This window comes from Sitophilus oryzae, unplaced genomic scaffold, assembly GCF_002938485.1.
Source record: "Sitophilus oryzae breed Bouriz unplaced genomic scaffold, Soryzae_2.0 scaffold_801_pilon_pilon, whole genome shotgun sequence".
Taxonomy (NCBI): domain Eukaryota; kingdom Metazoa; phylum Arthropoda; class Insecta; order Coleoptera; family Curculionidae; genus Sitophilus; species Sitophilus oryzae.
In genome coordinates, this window is record NW_022147419.1 from 882,374 (window position 1) to 905,449 (window position 23,076).

Here is a 23,076-nt window from a genome sequence, read left to right on the forward strand (position 1 = left end):
AAAATTAACACTAGAAAAGCCCGCGGGAACTGTCAAATTCAAAGTAATGCGTTTCACAGACTATATTGTGTGTTCCCCTTTCTTGAGTTAGACTTCATCATACAGTCTCAGGGCTTTAACAAGAGCCAGTATCTGAGACAGCTTCACAGAGGCCAACTCTCCATCTTCGACATCAGCCGTACCAATACATTCTTCTCATTGTGGTGAAGCACTATACGTCAAAGAAAAAATTGGTATTTTTAAGCAAAAAATAAGATATTAGTAGTGTAAACAGAGCTTGACTTTATTAAAATTAAGATTTTTTCTGAACTTAATAAGATCAAAATAAAACACTAATTCACCACAATACACCAAAACACTTTACTTTTGCATTGGACACGCATCTCGCTGACCATGTTAGCATCATCAGCAGATGATTAAAACTAAACTAATATCTACAGATTGAGCGTTTATACAGGGTGTTTCAAAAAAACCTGTGCCATCTCTCCGTGGGGGGATTTCTCACGTAAAAATAAGATTTATTTTTCTTAACACATGTTGTTGATAAAGAACATTGTATAGTACCATGTGTAGTACATGACAACATGTGTGGTACCAAATTATTCGTAAAAAATGCTTTCTTCAAATATGCTAATAAGCTACCCTCGTATTCCATTTGAAAAAATTGAGATATGATTAAAAATATAATAAAAAATACGATTTGGGCATCTTTTAACTGGCCAGAACCAGACACGAAAAACATTAGACGATCAAATCTATTTTTCCAAGGGTCCTTGATTAAATATTACTGTTTTTAACACAACCAACACAGCACTCTAGATTGAAATTTAAAATAAGATTTTTTAAGCGAGTATGTCAAAAGTTGACATATGATATGTCATTCTATTCAGAATGTCATTTTCTACCAAACAAAGTAAAAAAATACTGAGGGTGTCATTTAAAAATCAAAAGTTGTAGTCATTTCCGGTGAAACAGGAACTAACCGAAAACAATTGAATACGTCAATCAATCCTAATTTATATCATACTAGCGTGTACCAGCGACTTCGTTCGCGTCGAATTAATCATTTGTAATGGTGATGATAAAGCAAAGCAAGAATTTCCATTAATATACAAACTGGATAAAATTTTCTCACATTTATGTCAGCATGAGAAAAAACAATATGGCGATATTATTATATAACTTGGTAATATTTGAGGGGTAGTTTCATCTCGTTGGAATTTGACTTTCGAAAAATCCATTTGCCAAAAATAAGCTTTTTACGTCAAGCAGTTTAAGCAGAATCGTGGTTAATCAATTACACAACATTTTGGAACACCCTGTAATGATTTTTTAAAAAATTTCAAAATATGTAAAAAAAACAAATAAATTATACTTGTCCATGCATTTTCCCGGAAGACTAAGTCACGACAACCGTTTTTTAAATAACAAATATTGTAATATTTGAGGGGCGTTTTCACCCTCTTGGAATTTGAGATTCGAGAAACCCCTCCTTATCGAACCTCTACACCCCACAGTCAATCCGTTTGCCAAAAATTAGCTTTAAACGTCAAGCAGTTTAAGCAGAATCGTGATTACTCAATGGTCATATTTTATGAAACACCCTGTATAAATTTATAAAAAATCTTAAAATTTGTAAAACAACAAAATAAAATATACATGTTTAAGAGTTTTTTCCGAAAAACTCACCGGTTTTTAAATAAAAAATATTTTAATATTTGAGGGATAGTTTCATCCCCTTAGAATTCGAGTTTCGAAAAATCCCTTCTTATCGGACCTCTACACCCTAAAGTCAATCTGTTTTCCAAAAATCAGCTTTTTACATCAAGCGCTCTAAGCAGGATCGTGATTAATCAATGACCAGATTTTTTGAAACACCCTGTATACATTTTTAAAAAATCTTAAAACATGTAATAAAACAAAATAAAAATATACGTGTTTAAGCGTTTTTTTCGGAAACTTGACCGTTTTTTAAATAAAAAATATTGTAATATTTGAGGGGTGATTTCACCCCCTTGGAACTGGAATTTCAAAAAATCCCTTCTTATCGAACCTCTACACCCTAGAATCAACCTGTATGCCAAAATTGAGCTTTTTACGTTGAGTGGTTTGAGCAGGATCGTGATTAATCAGTATGTCAGTCACTTAAGGATTTTATGTATTAGTATAGATATTAACATACCAAATCTCGTTTTTTTATCTGAATAAATAAACAAGTTATAGGGGGTGAGTCACTTTTGAGACGCACCCGGTATAGCTACGCATTTGAATATATGCTAAAAAAGTAGCTGGCCAGTGGCAAGTGTGTCTGCTGTTGTTGGCATTTTTATGTTATAATCTTAATTTTTAGAAATAAAACAACTCTCGATTAAAAGGTCAAAACATTTATTTAACATTTTTTTTAGAAAATAGGATTAATAAAATGAAACAATATTTCTTATGTGGAAGCAGAGTATTTGTTGGTATCTTTATACATACATTCGTCGTTATAAAAAAAATACTTGATTATTAAAATAGTGTGGACTGTTCAAACTATTTTATGCATGCGAAACAAATGTTGACCAATATAAAATTCATCTCTCCATAACATGTAAACAAATTTAAATATGATAATTAGTAATCTATAAAAATACAAAGCATTTTCTAGAGCATTATTAGTATGATTCTTGTTGGTGTTTTTCAAGCGATGTTTATATCTAATGGCAGTTTTAGTGTACTTATACACTATCCAAAGTGTTTTAGTTTTTAAATTGGATTAAGATTAGTTCACTGTACAAATTTGCTTACTAGGGGGATATGTAAAAGTTTTTTTTAAATTACTTAATCAATTACAATTCTTGTTCTAATTATTATCCAAAATTTTAAGGGCATTGCATGAAAGATTTAAAAATAAAACAGTTGTTACTGTATATAAATATAATTAGTTGGAAATTTATTTGAATAAAATGGCAATAATTGATTCAAGATTAATGTTACAATTAATTGTATTTATTTGGTTTGATGTCTCATGCAATGTTTTTCTTTTATTTTAGATATTGTAACAAGTTTGATATGTTATTTTTAAGTGTTAAGAATACATTAAATTTGAAATAAAGTGATTAACTATAATTTAAAATTCTATTTACAATTTTTTATTTATTTTTCTGTTTCTAATTTTGTCTTATTTTTGAGGTATTTTAAACATGCATTATTATAAACTCAACGATATTTTATCAAAGTATCGTAATATTTAATATCATGGTAAATAATAGATATACCGGGTGCGTCTAAAAGTGGCTCACCCCTATAACTTTTATTTTTTCAGATAAAAAACGAGATTTGGTATGTTAGTATAAGACATAAATTAGGATTGATTGACGTATTCAATTGTTTTCGGTCACTTCCTGTTTCACCGGAAATGACTACAACTTTTGGTTTTTAAATGGCACCCTCAGTATTTTTTTACTTTATTCGATAGAAAATAACACTCTGAATAGAATGACATGGCATACGTCAACTTTTGACATTTTCGCATATGGTTTATTTGAAATTATTACTTGCGGTTCGTAACGAAAATTTGACTCGAAATACCAAGTGTGTGGTATCAAATTATTCGTAAAAAAATGCTTTTTCCAAATATGCTAATGAGCCACCCTCGTTACATTTGAAAAAATTGAGATATGGGTAAAAATACGATTTGGGCATTTTTTAACTGGCCAGGAAAAGACACTAAGGATATTAGACGATCAAATATATTTTTCCAAGGCTCCTTGATTAAGAATTAGTGTTTTTAATATAGCCATGGCACCAGATTTAAATTTAAAATACAATTTTTTATTAAGGGAGAATGTCAAAAGTTGAGATATGATACGTCATTCTATTCAGAACATCATTTTCTATCGAATAAAGTAAAAATATACCGGGGGTGACATCTAATAATCAAAAGTTGTAGTCATTTCCGGTGAAACAGGAAGTGACCAAAAACAATTGAATGCGTCAATCAATCCCAATTTATGTCATATACTAACATACCAAATCTCGTTTTTTTATCTGAAAAAATAAAAAAGTTATAGGGGGTGAGCCACTTTTGAGACGCACCCGGTATATATTCGAATTTTCAGATATTGCTACGCATGTCTTCTGTACTAGAAGTAAACTCAATATGATGTATAAATTACATTATTTTAAATATTAGTTTTAAATGTTCTTTTAACACATGTATATAATTATGATTGTATATTGAAATGAAAAGTTTATACAGTCTGTCCAATGAGAGAATATATGAATTCAAGAAATGACATCCATAAAATGACAGAAAATACAACCTACTTTTAAATTAGAAAGAAAATTTCATGTCCTTGTCATATATTCTTATAATCGAATTACTATATGGACAGATGGTTTATACTATACAATTTGATTGTGCGCTTTTTAACAATTTTTTTTAAATTTTGGCAATACAATTTGCGCACCATATTTATTGTATAATTTAACAATAAAATATATCAGTGAATATATACAGGGTGGTCCGAACTGTATTCCGGAAACTTCGGCAGCATATTCTGCAGATAAAAATAAGTAAAGAAGTTCGTATAAATGTATGTCCTAAAATGCTTAGTTTCAGAGATACAGGGTGTGGAAATTTCATTTTTATTTCGATTTTTTCTAAATAATTTCGGAAGTAACGTCAATATTTGGATGAAAATTGGTGCCTGGGAGTTTTTTGACATGAGAAATTTGATTTTGATGTCAATATCACTCCTACCAGTAGAGGGCGCCACCTACATATGTTTTAACTGTTTTGAAGCGTAATAACTTTTTGGCCGTACCTGATTAAAACTACTGATCGAAAAAATATACATCTCTGTGACTTTTTTTGTAAAAAATATCTCTTTGTAAAAATCGCTACGAGCAACCGTTCTTAAGATATTTGGAATGGAAATAGTCAATACATGTCATTATTGACGAAAAATAAACACGTTGAGTAGAATAAATTTAGGAAATTTTTATTTTTTTAAATTAATCATAAATTCTTCTGCAAAAAATGATGATAAAACAGTTTCTGTTGAACTTTTGACACAAAAACATTTCAAATTTATAATTTCAGTCTAATAACTATTTAGTCAACATAATTTATGTCAATGATGACAGGTATTGATAATTTCGATTCCAAATATCTCGAAAACCATTACTCGTAGCGATTTTTACCAAGAGACCTTTTTCCCGTAGAAAATATCGTAAATGTATATTTTTTACTCAGAAGTTTTATACAGGTATGGACGAAAAAGTTATTACTCTTCAAAGCAGTTAAAAAAACATGTAGGTGGCGCCCTCTACTAGTAGGAGTCATATTGACATCAAAATCAAATTTCACAAGTCAAAAACTCCCAGCCACCAATTTTCATCATCCTAACCAAACCAAACGTCAATATTTGGATGAAATTTGGATTCAGAAATTATTTGGAAAAAATCGAAATAAAAATGAAACTTCTACACCCTGTATCTCTGAAACTAAGCATTTTAGGACATACATTTATACAAACTTTTTTACTTATTGTTATCTGCAGAATATGCTGCCGAAGTTTCCGAAATACAGTTCGGACCACCCTGTATATTAGGCATTCTGACATTAGTCTAACAATTGTTTTGTGTAAGATTTTTTCTTCCAACTTTGTAGTCAGTAATGTTTCTTCGAGTTTTTTGATAAAAAAAAACGGCGTCCAGTTAACGTGGAAATGACGATCGATGGCATTTCTTATACAATTTTATATATAAACGACACAGATCTTCATTTCTAAGCCATCTCTGACGTCGTTTTTGGATTGTATGGTATTTTCCTATAAAAATCCTCAGAATTCGTCTGTATTTGTTAAAATTAAGTAATTACATGTGAACAAAATCATTTTAGGAACTCTCAATGTATGTTAACTAATCATACCGTATGATCGAAAAGTTTCATAGTTAAGAGTGTCTTATAACCTACAATAGAGTTTATTTGTTTTGCCTGTCCATTGAATGATGAGAAACTAAATTAGAATTTAAGAGTAATATATTATAATTTGTGTGAATTATGTTAACAATATAAACAAATTTTTTTTCTCAAACTAAATTATAAATATTAATATATACTAATTTTAAAAAAGTATTTTTATAAACAAAATATTTCGTATGAAACATGACTTTGTGAACCTTCGGCACTTCAATCTATTATAAGTATAACATTTCTTGTTCATATGATATTTATAAATCTATAGCACTGATAAAAATCTTCCCTAGATGGCAAACCTCAATTTTCGAGAATCCTTACGTCGCTAGAAGTGCAAATTCAAAACTTCAAAGGTTGTACTGTCTACGTCGGAATCGTAGTATTCCCTTTCTTCTTCGTAGTCGTTCTGATATACTCTCTCGCCTCTCCAACCCCTCACTCGCTGAGGGGTATTTCTTATAACCGGTAGGTAAACTGATGAGGGCTTATGCTACAAAGAACAATATTTAAAGCGTCTTTAGTCTGAAGAGAAATAAGTTGTTACTGCTATTTTTTTTTTGCTTTTTTATAGGCTTGGAGCATATCAACCGATTTTGAAATACCAACAGCAGCGCTCGGTACGGCAGAAATCAGAACTGTCCGACTAACTTTATTTCACGCCGTATCGGTTACCATTCATGCTGATCGCATTGAAATAATATTGAACTAAGTGATAATATTTAAGTATTTTGGTTGTTACTAGTGGTAGTATTGAGTTATTAGCTTGAATAATAAACTGTAATACAAGTTGGATATTCTGAAGATATCAAAAGATTTACCTTTTTAATTTTTTAGAATTTTCACAAATTGCGCTGACTAATACCGTTGATTGAAGAAATAAGAAGATGCGCAACCTTATGGGCGATTTCGTGGCAGAAAACCTGTGCGAGATGTAGCTGGCGTTACCGTCAACCTGTCCGAGAATTCCGAGAATTAGTTTAGCTCTGCGCCGCTGCGCGCTGATACCTGATCGTTTACAGCGCTGCGGATAAAGAATACTGTACCGTAGTTCTGCTTTTAGTCGACAGAGTGAGTGGTTGCCGGAGACAGCGTTGCCAGAACTACTGATTATTTCGTAGATTTACTGATTTTGGGCACAGTACGGTAATAATACAGAATTTCTATTTATTATATTTATATAATGTGTGGCAACGTCGCAGGGCAAGTGTTAATATGAATTAAAATTTTATCCGTTAAATATATTCAAAAAGTGGAGTTATTTATGAAATAAATTAGAAAATTCAAATTACAAGTTATAAAGTATATTAAGATAGAACGGGTGAGTGAAAATCAGTTGATTCAGACTTCACGAAAAGTAGTTTTTGAATATCTCTAAAATACTATCACATAGAAGAATTTAAAGAATTTGCAATATTTAGCAAGCAATCTTACTAGTCGTCCCAACGGTGTTGTCAAGTGTCTCAAAATTTACTGCTGTTTATAAAATGACCCAAGAAATTAAATTAGGGGATTTATACACGCTCTTGAATAATATTAACGAAAATGTTTGCAATAAGATTGATAACATCAAGACAGACCTAGATAATCTCAGTTCTAAAGTTGATAAGCAGCTTTTTTCTCTTCAAAGTAAAATTGAAGTATTAGAAACAGAAAATAAGAAATTAAAACATCAAGTATATCTCACACAAAAACTTTTAAAGAAAAACAATTTGATAATATATGGAATACCAGAGAGAAATAGTGAACATCTTGTGGAATCCATAATAGATCTTGTAAAAGAAAAACTCGATATAAATTTGAAGATAGAAGATTTATCGGAGCTTTTCAGACTGGAAAAAATATAACCAAAGATCGACCTATCCTTATAAGCTTAGTGTCTTGTTTAAAAAAGACGGAACTCCTTAAAAATAATGGAAAACTCAGAGGAACAAATATATTTATAGACGAAGATTTATTAGCGGAAGACAGAGTGAACAAAAAGGTTTTAGTCGAAAAATTGAAAGAAGCAAAAGCTCAAAACATAAACGCTAAGCTAAAAGGAAATAAATTAGTAATTGATGGTATTAGTTATACTAGTGGCGATTTTAAAGAAAAGTATTATCAAGAAGCATCCGGATCCAGAACGTTGTCATTTCTCCAAGAAATGAATACAATTATCCACAATCGCAGACAGGTCGAAAAACTGCAAACTCAAAAAACTGGAAAATTACTAAATCATAATAATATTGGAAATATTATGTATGATCTACCAAGAGAAGATATACCGGGTTCTGAAAGAAAACGCAAGGTGCAAGACATATCTAATATATTTACTGAAAGGGATGTGAAACGAGCACCTCCGTATCGGACGCGAGCGAATTACAACAAATCTTCATAAATTATTTTTTTGTGAAACCGTTGTAAAAAGATTAGGATATTATTTTTAACTATAGATTAAGATTAATATGTTTATATTATTTATATTTTTTTTGTTGATAATTATTCTGTGAATTATTTTTTTTAAGCATTATAGAAAAATGTTAAGAAAGATAGCAGTAGCAAGTTATAGAAAAATAAGAAAAAATAAGTAGTGGTCAGACTTATATTATAGAAACGATTAACATATTGTATTTTAGTTATATTTTTAGGGTGTGAATGAATGTAATGTGAATTTGTATTTGTTGAACGATGCATAGAAAATCTCGCACAAAAAACTATTTAGTTTTTTGTGCGTCACAGTTGGCTTATAAATGAAGATCGCGGTTATTTCTTATGTAAAATATTATGGTAAATGTCAATAATCGTTATTTCCAAGCCAACTAAACGACATTTAAATTTTCAATACATAAACGCGGACTTTTTATCCAAATATATTTTTGTCAAAGGTATTACAGATATTACACATTTTAATATGGCAACACTGTCGCTTTCAGATCCACATCGTCTTCGATATGCCTTCGTTGGCCGAATTAGAGAAAATAAGTGTTTCATGCGTTGGCTGCAGAACGATTGGTGTCTCCACCGTACAGCACTTGAGATGTAAGAGGAAATCAAATTAGCCTTGTCACGAATTCGTTCATTAGGTTGCGTATCTTCCCAATTTTTTCAATCAACGCTAATACTTTTCAAATAATATTACAATAAATGTTTAATGTACTAGCTATTTAAGCTCGCGTATTTGTAAGAATTTGTAAGAAAACGCGAACTTAAAAAATGTTCTAAGAGAAACAACCTTTGCTTAAACAAAAACACTTCGTATTATTCTCGATTTTTTTCTGTGCTTATTTGTTTACACCCTGTATAATTACCTATTCTTCCGTTAACTGCCATAACATCAAGGCGGCATCAGTGCCGCCAACTGTCACAATATTTCTGTCATTGAACAGGAACCTGGCACAAGCTACTGTTCCACTGTATACTTTTTCTTCGTTGTACTCAGCTTTGGGAGTTAAACAAGGATATCTAAAATGTTAAACATTGCATCATATCACATGAAAAAGATCGGAACCTATACTATATGATTAGATAATCAACATAATTAATTTTTAAACATAATTTATAATTGAATTTACTATGTCAGAAGGTTTAAAATATTGTGTTATGTATACCTAAACAGTCTCAAGTATCCATCAGTATCTCCAGTGATGAGCAGGTCATGTGCTGCTGATCTGCTTGCTGTACTGATAATGGAAGTCATTGGATAGTATCGATTATTCCATACACCTAAACGAATATTGGTATTTTGTTAGAATATTTTTTTATGGAAATTATAAACATTTTAATTTTCATAAATAGTTTAACATATATTTATTAAATATATAATCTGCCCATCGAGTTGATACACGACGTTGACAAGACTTGCAAGAGTCTTGCGCAATGACCAAGACCAAGACTACTTATTACTTTAGAGGACCCTGTAAGAACAAGACCAAGACCAAGAAAGTCTTGGTCATGATCCTGCATTTGTTCATCAGTACTTCTTATACTTGGTGGAGGAATTTGATACTAAATACTCAAAACAATTATCGCATATTTTGTAAAAAAATATTAATTTGAAAAACAAGACACTTTGAATTCTCTGACTTACGATTTTAAATAGTATAGATACTGTGAAGGAAAATTCGATACAATAAGCCTACGCGCTGCAATTTTTAGTCGGCCGACTATTTATATAGTTGCAAAAGTGAAAACAATACATACTTATGAAGTCGATCGGCCGACTACTTGATTGCATGTGAGCGCGGCTCCATAAGGATTTATTGTTTACAAACATGCAACTAAATAGTCGGCCGATTAAAAATTGTCTGTCAGCGCATAGCCTAAGGCAATGTAATCAAATATTGGGCCAAATGGCTCCATAAGAATGTATTGTTTTCACTTTTGCAGCAAAATAGTCGGCCGATTAAAAATGACATGTCAGTGCGTACCCTAATTATCCTAAAAAAAACTCACAAGAGAAAGGCAGAAAAATGCATGCTTAATTTAGAAATATGCTTTGAATAAGAAGACTAAGGAAGGAGCATATCAAAAATCTTAGGTACACCGCGATGGGCCTCAAATATGGCCGACTTAAATTCCGGTTTATCAGTGTCGTTCTAATTTTATTTAAAAAATGTAAAACTATGATGTAGGGTAGACGTGGGGTAGACTCAATAATTTGTTGTTTTATTTTACGTTGTGAATAAATGTTGGTAGTTATTAAAATTGTTATAAAAATATATAATTCTAATAAAAATAGATAAGTTTTAATAATTATTTATTAACACAAACATCCGATACGCTACTGAAGCAGGTAAGTCAAATTGACGTATCTAAATTCTTTGACATCTAATCTTTGACAAGTAGTAAATAAAAGCAAAAATGCAAGAAAAAATATATAATTAGTTAATTTAAGTGAATTTCATAAATGATCGGTTTACTACACGTATGTATGTTATATAGTCACTTACTAGCGAAAAGTTGTTCCATTATTTCACTCAATTTTTGCCGAGATCTACCGCACGCTACACAACCAACTATTTTAGAGTCTTTTTCGATAAATCGCGATAGTGTCACTGTTAATTTAAGTTCTGCCACAATTTCCATCTAGATTTACTACCTTTATACAACTATCAGTAGCAGAACAAATAATAAATAACATAAAATAAGCTTCGTAAAGACTGACAAATCCACAAAATGTCAAATCAAATTCAAATGTGTCAAATGAATCGTCAAACAGAACTGTCAAGGATCCCCACCCTAGAGTGCTTTTATGGTACTTTTTCCGCCCACCATGCATGAATACATGGATAGCATTATGCTCCTTCCTTAGTATTCTTATTCAAAGGAAATATGTAATAATTACTTTTCTTCACATTCTTTAACATGCGATAATTGTTTTGAGTAGTGTATTAATATTTATTTAATAACGTGATATCTCTCCGATATTTCATAGATATCACATTTTGTGGCACAATGAAGTCTTTACCTGCTACCATAAATCCTACTGTAGAATTATGGGTGTACCATTTTACATCCTTCATGGCAATGGGACTTTTTTCGGGTGATAATGATTTTACGTCCCCTGGAAACACAACAATGATATATTATATTTATATTTTCCATTCTTAAAAATAGAAAATGTCCTAAACTAGAGGATGATAGTTGAGCTATCGGAAACTTTAAGAGGTAAAAAAGTTAAGTAATTACAATTTAAATAATTACAATGACCACTATCGAATTTGGAACATCTTGTACTAGTTACTTATTACTTCAGTTCAATTACTTGATTTCAACTTACAGAATGAAAGATCGTAATCGGCTGTTACAGTCTGTAGGTAATTGCTGTCTGAACTCCAGTCCATTTGCATTAGAGGTTGGGAACCTCGTATTTTGTTAGATTTCTTATAAGAGAAACCATCTCTGCTAACTCTGAACAGGTAGATGCTGCCATTTTGGGATGCTATTGCTATTAAATCTCCACCTGTAGAAGTAAAAAATAAATCGACACCTTTCAGCCCTATAAAGCAGCAGGAGTGGATGGGATCTTTCCTGCCCTTCTAAAGGAAGGTCAGCAAATAGCTACTCACCATCTACTAAGCATTACAAGAAGCAGTCTAGCGATGGGATATATACCAACCACATGGAGAAGAGCAAAAGTAATCTTCATACCCAAAATAGGCAAAACTGACTGGACAAATCCCAAGTCATTAGGCCTATTTGTCTCACATCGTTCATACTAAAAACGCTGGAGAAAGTAGTTGACAACCATATTGGAGAAAATCATCTAAAGGTTAAACCACTGCATGATAGTCAGCATGCATATAGAACGGGCAGATCCACAGAAACTGCTCTGTACCAATTAACGGAGCTAATACAGACAAGTCTGGATAGCAAAGAAACAGCAATTTGTGCCTTCTTGGATATTGCGGGGGCGTTTGACAATATACCACATAAGGTGGTCAGGCGATCTCTAGAAACAAGAGGGGTGAACAGAACTATTATTCGCTGGTTTTGGGAAATGCTGTCAACACGAACAGCAGAGGCTCAGATGGGCACCAAAACTGTAGCTGTTAAAACAACGCAAGGAACTCCACAAGGTGGAGTAACCTCCCCTTTGCTGTGGAGCTTGGTGGTGGATGAACTACTAGATGAATTAACTCTAGCGGGAATACACTGCATTGGGTATGCAGATGACATAGTCATGATCGCTCGGGGGAAACATGAAGGCACCTTGTGTGATATTATCCAAAGAGGACTCCGTATCACTGAGAGATGGTGTAGGACTGTCGGGCTGAGTATCAACTCAGACAAAACCGCGATAGTGCCATTCACCAGAAGGCGAAGTCTGAAAAACTTGAAAAGAATCCAACTAGATGGAAAGGAAATACTGCCAACACAGGAAGTTAAATACCTGGGAATAACCCTGGACAGTAAACTCCTGTGGAACAGGCATATTAAGAACACTACCAGCAAAGCCATAAAGGCTCTCATGATATGCAGAAGACTGGCCGGAAATAGATGGGGCTGCTCCCCTAACATTTTGCGCTGGATGTATACCATGATAGTAAGACCCATGATTACTTATGGAGCAGTTGCCTGGTACACAAAACTAGAGCAACGGACGGCAAGGCTAAACCTATGCAAAGTCCAGAGACTAGCATGTGTTTGCATCACAGGAGCCATGAGAACCTGTCCAACAGCAGCAATGGAGGTCGTTCTAGATCTAACACCACTGCACATTGTCATTGGTAGATATGCCAATGCGACAATGATTAGAATGGTCACTAACGGAATTAGTACTGGGAGAATTGTCAGATCAGGGGCTTGGAACACCCTCAAAAAGGAAATACCATCCTGCAACTCCCAGTGGACGATATGCCAAGAACGTACAACTTTGAGAAACATCTCAATGTAGTATTGAGCAATAAAAAGGATTGGAAGAGCGAAACGCTTGCCCAGCAGTTAAAAAACCATACCATAACTTGGTATACTGATGCTTCCAAAACCAATACGGGAATAGGGATCGGAGTGTTTGGGCCGAAAGCTAAATACTCCGAACCAATGGGCACTTACCCTAGTATCCTACAGGCAGAAATCTACGCTATCGAAAGATGCGTACAACTTATCTTCGATAGGAACTATCGGAAACAAGAAATAGCCATCTTGTCTGATAGTCAAGCAGCGTTAAAAACGATCAACTCAGTATCAATCAATTCGAAATTGGTCAAAGAATGCATAGAGAAGCTGAATAAATTGGGCAAAGAAAACAAAGTCCTCCTACTCTGGGTGCCTGCTCACCAAGGGATAGAAGGCAATGAAAATCCAAATAATCTAGCTAGGAAAGGAGCGAACACTCCACTAACTGGACCAGAACCGTTCTGCTTTTCAAGTGGTAACCAACTCAAGGCGGAACTCAAGAACTTGGAAGATTCCATCCGCAACCTGGAATGGAAATCTTGCAACGGTCTAAGACACTCGAAGAAGTTTCTGAGGGCTTATGATCAAGAAAAATCACAGATCTTCCTGGGTTTAAGTAAGAACAATCTTCGGATTGTCACGGGGTTTTTAACAGGACACTGTCTCCTCAATGAACACCTCAGTAGATTGAAACTAAGAAGAAACGGCGAATGCAGATTCTGTGGGGAAGATGGGGAAACACCAGTACACCTCATCACTGAGTGCGCCGAGACGACAACCATTCGTGCCATGAATTTTGGTACGACTGATATTGGAGATGGAGAACTACCCTCTATAAAACCGTCCCAGATACTGGCTTTTGTCAAAGCCCTGGGACTGTATGATGAGTTATGACTCAAGAAAGGGGGACACAATGGATCTGTAAGGTCGCAGTGATTAACCCCCCTCCCACTCATTCTAAAATTCTAAAAAAAAAAATAAAAACATATTTTAAACAAATCTAAAGAAGGAAAGTTTCCTAGCATAGCGAAATGTGCATACATTCTTTAAAATAAGTGTTTTGGTGTATTATGGATGATTTGTGTAATTTTTTATCAAAGAAGCTTAAAAAAATCTTACTCGGATTGAATCCAACGCAGCTCAGAGGAGATCCACACACACGTATAGTGTTGACGATTTGTCCATTTTCTGAGTTTAAGATCAGAAGATGTCCTTCGGTACTACCGGTGGCTAGTGCTACTCCAAACGGATGGAAACTTAGAGATATACATTCGAATGATACCTGCGAAAATAAGATAGCATTTAGATATGACAGTTATATAAATATTTATTAAAAACAAAATAACATGAATATTGCTATACCTGTGTTGTCCAGATAAGCTTGTTCTTTCTCCATAACGCTATATTTTTGTCATGTCCAGCAGTAGCGAATATTTCATCATCAGGATGTACTGCCAGTCCCCAAAGTTGTCTACCGTGTCCAAAAACGACCTAAAATAAAATACAGACATTAATTTACTTATTTCTTGTAACCACCGGAGTGCTTTAATAATACTTCCATACTTGTAACGTACTCGATTTTAGTAGATTTAGCCATAGATTGTCAACCTCATTTTTGAGAAATCCTATTTTTGTGACTCAGAAATTAATCGAAAAGAATGATTTCTTAGTAATTAATTAGCATTTATTTTTTAAGGATTATAATAAATAATCTAAATTTTAATTGAGAACCTTTGGCTTAGATCAATTTCAAATCCGAATCCAAGGAAACTGAAATTTAAATAAACGTACTTTTTATTCCCTCAATTGGGCATACTTTATTTAAATTTGCATAATTATACCATTAATCTGATTTTTGGACATAGATATACCGGGTGCGTCTCAAAAGTGGCTCACCCCCTATAACTTTTTTATTTTTTCAGATAAAAAAACGAGACTTGGTATACCGTAGTATATGACCTAAATTAGGATTGATTGACGTATTCAACTGTTTTTGGTCACTTCCTGTTTCACCGGAAATTACTACTACTTTTGATTTTTAAATGGCACCATCGGTATTTTTTTACTTTATTCGATAGAAAATTACATTCTGAATAGAATGACATATCATATGTCAACTTTTGACATACTCGCTTAATAAAAAATTGTATTTTAAATTTCAATCTAGAGTGCCATGGCTAAGTTAATAACATTAATTTTTAATCAAGGGGCCTCGGAAAAATAGATTTGATCGTCTAATGTTTTTAGTTGTCCTGGCCGGTTAAAAGATGCCCAAATCGTATTTTTAATCATGTCTCAATTTATTCAAATGGAACAAGGGTGGCTTATTAGCATATTTGCATTTTTTTACCAATAATTTGATACCACACACTTGGTATTGCGGGTCAAATTTTCGTTATGAACCGCATGTTATAATTTAAAATAAACCCTATGCGAAAATGTCAAAAGTTGACATATGATATGCCATTCTATTCAGAGTGACATTTTCTATCCAATAAAGTAAAAATGTCAATATTCCATGGGTATAGTGACAAATGAGGTCTAAATTATAAGAAAATGCATTTTCTATGAAAACTTGAAGAGGTAGTTAAAAAATCGTATAATAAAATTTCAAAGACAATTAAATTGTGCATCTGATTTTCGTAAAATATACAGGGTGTTCAATTTAAATTAAACAAGTTATTGCCGTTTAAAGCTAGTAATTATTTAATATAAATTTTTGGACACTCTCTATAAGGTAGTATAATTTTTATTGTTGCAACACAATATCTGATCAATAAATAATCTTCAGTAAATATTTAGTACTAAAAACTTCGATACCCTTGTAGAAATGAAGCGTTAATTTTTTACTGCAATTTCACAAAATTGAAAATATTTCAAAAACGGTAATGTTTAAGTGTGATAAACCTTAATCAAATTAATCTTTATTTCAATCATAGAATCTAATCGTTTAGCTACAATACTCCGTGTCGTATGTGGTGAACAACCCTGTATATTGAAAAATGTTGCATAGCATAAATTAAATCTTTTCAAAATCTCTTTAATTTTTGTTACAGTATTATATGCAAAATGCCTTTAAAATTTGATATAAGAACAAAAAACCAAATGAGTGAAAACCCTTGACAATATGCTTGTGAATTTATGTGTTTGATAAGAAACTTTATGTATTTTTGAGTTTGAAATCGATCGTTGCTTGTAAACATAAAGTTCCTGAGTGTTTTGACTGTAGTATGTAAGTACTATGAGTAATATTGGTACATTATCTCCTGTTTTTGCTCATGTCATCCAATTAAAGCGTGGTGTTTGAATAGTGACGTAACAAGGGATGGGAGCAAGTGAAACATGCGGCTTGCTTTTATCTTGATGCGATCCCCTATCAATACAGGAAAGCATTACACTCAATATAACGTAGATTAACAAAGAATACCCACTTGTAAAGAAAAAAGTTCTATACAAAGAAGAGAGTTTTAAATGTATTTTACAGATTCAATGAAGTAATGACATGTCTTGAATAATTTAAAAATAAAACCAAGCACAAAAAATAGAGCTAGAATGACTACGTTATATTGAGTGGAAAGAAGAGAACGATCAATGTTTCGCATTCAAAAATGAGTTGATACTTTTATTTTTATCTCTAACCTGTCTGAAATGAGGGTTGTCGTAGCCCTTAAGGCGCGATTTGAATTTACTACGTTCACGTGCTAACCCACCCCTTAAAACTTCTTGGTTGACGAAAGTAGTCTGTGGCTGACATGAAATAAAATATTGGTAAATATTGACTGTATTGTGTGGTAATTTAATTATAATTTTCTTAAAAAATTTAATTATAATTTTCTTAAAAAATTTAATTAAAATTTTCTTCTTCTTTTCTTTCTTTAAAATTATTTTCTTAGTTCTGTAGTAGACCGTCATAGGTTTATTAGCCAATTGAGTATCATATCCATCAGAATTATGAATTATCTCAGTCTAAAGTCAAGTTGTCATGATAAGTATAGTCTGTTCAACGAGAAAGAATATACAGGGTGTCTTAAAAAACATGTGCCATGTCTCGTGGAGAGATTCCTCACGTAAAAATAAGATTTATTTTTCATATCAACATAGGTCTGATTCTGCTTTGTTTCTACTACAGGGTGTTAAAGTCTTAATATTTTTTCGATTTATTATAATTTTCTTCCATGTACTTTTAGCGTTAGAATGAAATTTTGAGGGTAAAAGTTACTAGAAATGCAACATATTTTAAAGTTAAAAAACTGTCGACAGGTTCACCAGGGACTGGGTTATCACTGGAATATTTTTCTAAAACAAGCATGTGTACGCCACTGACTTTTTTTCTTTTGTTAGCGAAATAGTATAATCCTTGATCCAAGTCTAATAGCAACCTTTATAATACCTAATAGCAAGATTATCATTAACTTGCGAAAGTTTTAAATAAGTACTTATTGATTCCCCATCAAAAATATCAAAAAAAGTTCCTATAAACATAAGTAGTTTTAGAGTTACAGGATGTTAAAACTTATTAAAATTAGTTTTATTGTAATTATCTTAAATACCATTATTTTTTATTTGAAATTGCTCTAGGTTGGATTAATAGTAACAATAACTAATATTAATAATATTTCATAATAAATTAGGTAAAATATATAATTTATTAATTTTATTTTTATTTTAATTTTGTTAATTGTGATTAATAAAATTGCGTTTACCTCATCAAGGAGATCGACTTCGACAAAATATCAAGAGTTAACTTTTAATTGGCCTTAAACGGGCTATACAATTTTGATATAAAAAGAAAAAAGTCAGTGGCGCACATGTTTCATTTTTTTTGGAAAAATGTTCCAGTGATAACCCATATGAACGTCCCTGATGAATTTATCGAAATTTTTTAGCATTAAAATATGTAGCACTTATAGTAACTTTTACCCTCAAAATTTCATTCGAATCACTAAAAGTACTTGGAAGAAAATTATAATAAATCGAAAGATTATTAAGAATTTAACACCCTGTAGTTACGAAACAAAGCAGAATGGGACCTATGTTAATATGAAAAATAAATCATATTTTTACGTGAGGAATCTCCCCGCGAGAGATGGCACATGTTTTTTGAAACACCCTGTATAACAGATAGAGACAATGGCAGTTTTTTCTGTCATTTTAGTTTAAAAGTATTGTTTTACTGTCAATTTTTGAATGCTACCTGTCAAAATAATTTCTTGTCTCATTGAATAGACTGTAAAGTTGTGTATTTTTGTAACAGATTTTAATTGTTATGCAAATTTGTGTACTACAAATAAAGAGCTACTCTAAAATTTGTCTCTGTGAGTTCTGATAATCATATTCTAATTTTGAAACGTATTTTTTTTGTAAGTAACATATTGTTCTGATAATTTTTTTTTATTTTGATACTAAATTTTTAGATCTTTATCTTTACAGACGAATGAAAGTATCACCAAAATAGAAGTTATGAATTCAGTTACCTGGTTAAATCTTCTTTGGAGAGAGCCTTCCAAAATGTTGTTTTTAGTCGTGCCGACATAAATATTACCATCATTTCTTCCAGGTCTTTGAGGATAGATTGATCTGACTCCACCAAAGATGTCAGGAAGCTAAAAAAATATATTAGATGATTATTTATTATCATTTGGAGTTGTCGGAAAGTGTTAAAGAATTTTGTAAATAGTGTTTCGAATTTCAGAAATAGGAAAACTTACTTTTGTATCTGTTATCCTTTTGTAGTTTTGTAAAGAATCCCAAGCAGCGATTCTTCTGTCTTTTTCTCCACCAGACAGCAAAGTTCCTTCTGATAACATTACTAATGCCCCTACACCTTTATTATGAGCTTCATATTCCATTCTGACGAAATATGCCCCATCGGCATCAACGCTAAAATAAAAATATTAAAAAATGCAATTTTTATAATAGTCTATCTCTATCTAACCTGTAAATAGTAATAAAGCCATCACTGTCTGCAGTTATAACATCACCATCTTGTTCAAATTGTAATGAAGTAATTAGAGTCCTGGAAGGCTAAAATTTTGAAATTTAATATAATTACCGTGTTGTTCTACAACAGAATAATTCATATTTTCTGACCAGTGAGAGAGTATTTCATTTCGACAGATAAGGTCCAAAAAATATCAGAAAAATTAAACTAACATCCTTTTGAATTAAAATGACAACTCTCACTGTTATATATTATCTTACTGGCCAAAGATTATATATAATATGTTATATAGGGTGTTCGGGAGTTCTTACCGGTTTAATAATATCGGTCCTCTCGAAAAATCCATCTTTTCTTCTATTCCAAAAAGTTAAGTGGCCTCTTCCATGTGTGATCATTAAATTGTCATCAAGAGGATGGAACACAGCCCCTGTTAATTCTTCTTGTAAAGTCTGTAAAATATGATAAATCATTAAATATTCAATAATTATTTCTTATTAATATTAAATTATTTATTGATGTATAAAACACGGACACAATAATATATTAAATGTATCATATTTCAACATCTTTGTAAGACAGTTTTTTTTGCAATTTACCGTTACAAATTCTTAAGTTTTTGGTATTATTTTTATATTAATTATTGTAATAAAAGCAATGAAAAAAAAATTTGCGCCGGGACGTACGTATAGCCGCCCATACTAAAATATGTTAATATCTCGAAAACTGCAACTTTGACTGATTTTGATGTTATTACAAATTTTGTTGCAAATATTATTCCTAATCTTAATTTGAAAACCGCGTTTCGCTAGCTACTGTAATTTTGGAGTTACGATTTTTTAAAATGTTTAACCCCCTCCCATACCCCCTTACCAACCCCCCACCCCCACCAAAAACTAATAGCCAGATTCTCGGGTGCCACAGTTTTTTTGTGCCAAATTTGGTTAAAATCGGTTCAGCGGTTTTTGAATTATCGTGTTACAGACGGCAGACAGACAGACAGACAGACAGACAGACACTATAAAAATATTTTGTATTTAGGTCATTTATGACCCAAATATGACCCAAATAACTCATTTTGAGTGAAATTAAAAAAACTTTTTTTTGCCGATCTTAATGGCCTACCATACCTATTGGTATGGTCGGCTAAAAAACCTTAACGATGGAATGTGTATGGTTTAGCTATTTGCGGTCAAATTTTGTTTCTCAGTTCGAGTTCAATCTTGTAGTAAGTGTTGTGAAAGGCGACAACAATGCCACAATTATCGCTTTGCATGAAGAAGGTAGTGCGAAGTACTGTAAGCCGAATTATACAACGGTATATGGACACCGGAAACGTAAGATCTCGTCCAAGGTTGGGCCGTATAAGGGTAACGACTGAACGACAGTTCCAAATCGAGTCAGTTCCAATTCGAGAGCTACGATCTCAGTTTCAACAAACTTACCACCGAGTGATATAAAGCCGAACCATTTCCAGGCGATTTTCTAATACTGGATTGCGGCGTAGACGTCCACTGCCAGTCCCTCTATTAACTTTACACCGTAGGCAAAAGAGGCTACAGTGGGCTAGAGAACACCAGAACTGGTTATTATCTCAGTGAAGGAACGTAATTTTCACTGGCGAAATCAGGATAGGTTTGATCAGTGATGATTATCGTCGGCGAGTGTGGAAGGAGGCAGGGAGACAGCATCGCTTGAATACAGCCCTTGCTGTTGCTCCTTATCAAGGAGGAACCTTGATGTTGAACCTGGGGTGGCATCATGTACAATAGGCGAACAGAGCTCATTCATATTCCTGAGGTGATGAACACCCATTTGTATGTGGAAACTGTAATCAGACCAATAATTTATCCACTGCGAGAAGAAATCAGCAATAATTTTATTCTCATGAATAATAACGCTCGTCCTCACAGAGCTAGAATGGTCCAGGAAGCATTAAATGAAGGGGAAATAACTCGTCTGGACTGGCATCCACTCTCCCCCGACATGAATCCTATTGAACATGTCTGGGACTACATCACCAGAGCTGTATTTCGCAGAAATAACCCACCAAGAAATCGTCAGGAGTTGATCATTGCCGTTCAAGAGGAATCGCAGAACTTACCTCAAGAAACCATAAACAACCTTATAGTGGGGATGCCCCGACGACTTGATGCACTCATAACAAATCGAAGAGGCAATACTTTATATTAGCAACCTTAATTTTGTCATAATTTATTATTTATTTATTTATTTTCTCTTTTTTGTCAAACATTTGTCTTTATGGAATTTGCATTTTTTTGTATTTTGTCAAAATATATTATTAAACTTGGTAAAAGTTTTCTCTTTTTTGTGTTATTTTTTAACATAACTTTAGAATCTACTGATTTCCACGAAAAATTAGTTTGAAATGTAATTTTTTATTAAAATAGTAAGGGGGTGCAAGAGTTTTGCCGATGAGTTTATTTCATATCAATTAAACTTTTAGTTACGTAATCGACCGCGCGATTTTTGAATTAATTGTTGCCAACCATGGACATATTCGGCGCCGTGTTGACTAACTGGAATTTAAATTTCGCACTGGAGATTGAGGTGGTAGCTCTGCTGTAAATATGTCAAATTGCTGCATTTATTTATTTATTTCCTGACATTGTCATTCGTTTTGACACTTTAGTTTTGTATTACGAGTTTTTGGTTTAAATAAATAGTGTTGTGATACTTTAAGCTTGAAAATGTTTACTAGCAGACCTTGCAATCGAACATTGTTCTTTTAGAACCTATTTTAATGCGAAGGGTACAATATAGTTTAATAGCCGTAAAAAACTCATCGCAACTTTATTAGAATATTTTGAACGGGAAAACGGTAGTAATGGCCCTTTATGTCATTTAAGTGCTGTTAAGAAGGTGAGTTTTGTTGATGTAAATAATAACTGTTTATATATTTCTAATTAATTTATTTTTGTTTCTAAAATATTTTGATTAAAAGAAAATATGTAGAAGTGGGCAACGCTGTGCCGGCCAAGCTTAATCACGTGACTAAAAGTGTATTTGGTATGAACTTGTAGGTATATCTATACTGATATCTTAAAATTATATAAGAAAAATTACATACTATTATTGAGCTTCTTCTAAATTTGTATTCCTAGTTAAGCAAAATAATATTAAATAAAATGCGTCTCATATTTTATACTATTATGAAAAAAGCATGTCCAACGAGTCAGGGAAGATGCAACAAAAATGACAGACACAACAATGTCAAGTCATCTTCTCGTTGCATACACTGTATTGTTATATTGTAGATGTTTGACGTACCATTGCGATAAAAAAAGTAGTACAAGAATTAGTAGTCCCAGATAGAACTCTATATAAGGATATCTCACAATACTTCCATGTTCTTGAATTTTGGATTTAGCCAACAACACTGTTTTTTTGTTTATCCCTAATGCATCTACAATGTCCCTTATGGGAACCCCATCCCTTAATCGCGTAAATATAATCGATTTTTGCTATGAAGTTAAAGGCATTTATTAAAAATTACGTGACACTGACACAAGAATTCTGATGACACTGAGCTATCAGTTTGATAACTTGTTTTTTTATACCTAGTATTCCACTTTTTGGAGCATATTTAAAAAAGTAATATTTTGTAGACAGTTTTTGTTGTAGATAGACTTAAATTTTCTGATTGTGAAATATAGAAAGAAGAAATATAGTGTATTAAAGAAACTTAGTAATTCCGAAAAGAGCCTATATCGATAGATATAAATCATAATATAACCTTACTTTTCATTCTTATTTTCTAATTTCAAGCAATAAC

At 32.5% G+C, this 23,076-nt stretch overlaps 1 protein-coding gene across 1 annotated transcript in view; it reads right to left on the bottom strand.

Annotated features, from left to right (window-relative positions):
- Positions 1–5,587: 5,587 nt before the first annotated feature.
- LOC115888562 (echinoderm microtubule-associated protein-like CG42247) overlaps positions 5,588–23,076 on the bottom strand; it is a 90,665-nt gene continuing 73,176 nt past the window's right edge. The window contains exons 13-23 of the mRNA XM_030908315.1: positions 19,595–19,732; positions 19,278–19,366; positions 19,051–19,222; positions 18,817–18,945; positions 14,705–14,833; positions 14,462–14,624; positions 11,724–11,906; positions 11,412–11,507; positions 9,553–9,667; positions 9,253–9,406; positions 5,588–6,455 (exon numbers count right to left, since the gene is read on the bottom strand). Of these exons, the coding sequence (XP_030764175.1) occupies positions 9,253–9,406; positions 9,553–9,667; positions 11,412–11,507; positions 11,724–11,906; positions 14,462–14,624; positions 14,705–14,833; positions 18,817–18,945; positions 19,051–19,222; positions 19,278–19,366; positions 19,595–19,732 (1,368 nt within the window). The 3' untranslated portion in view covers positions 5,588–6,455. The remainder of the gene's footprint in view (positions 6,456–9,252; positions 9,407–9,552; positions 9,668–11,411; positions 11,508–11,723; positions 11,907–14,461; positions 14,625–14,704; positions 14,834–18,816; positions 18,946–19,050; positions 19,223–19,277; positions 19,367–19,594; positions 19,733–23,076) is intronic.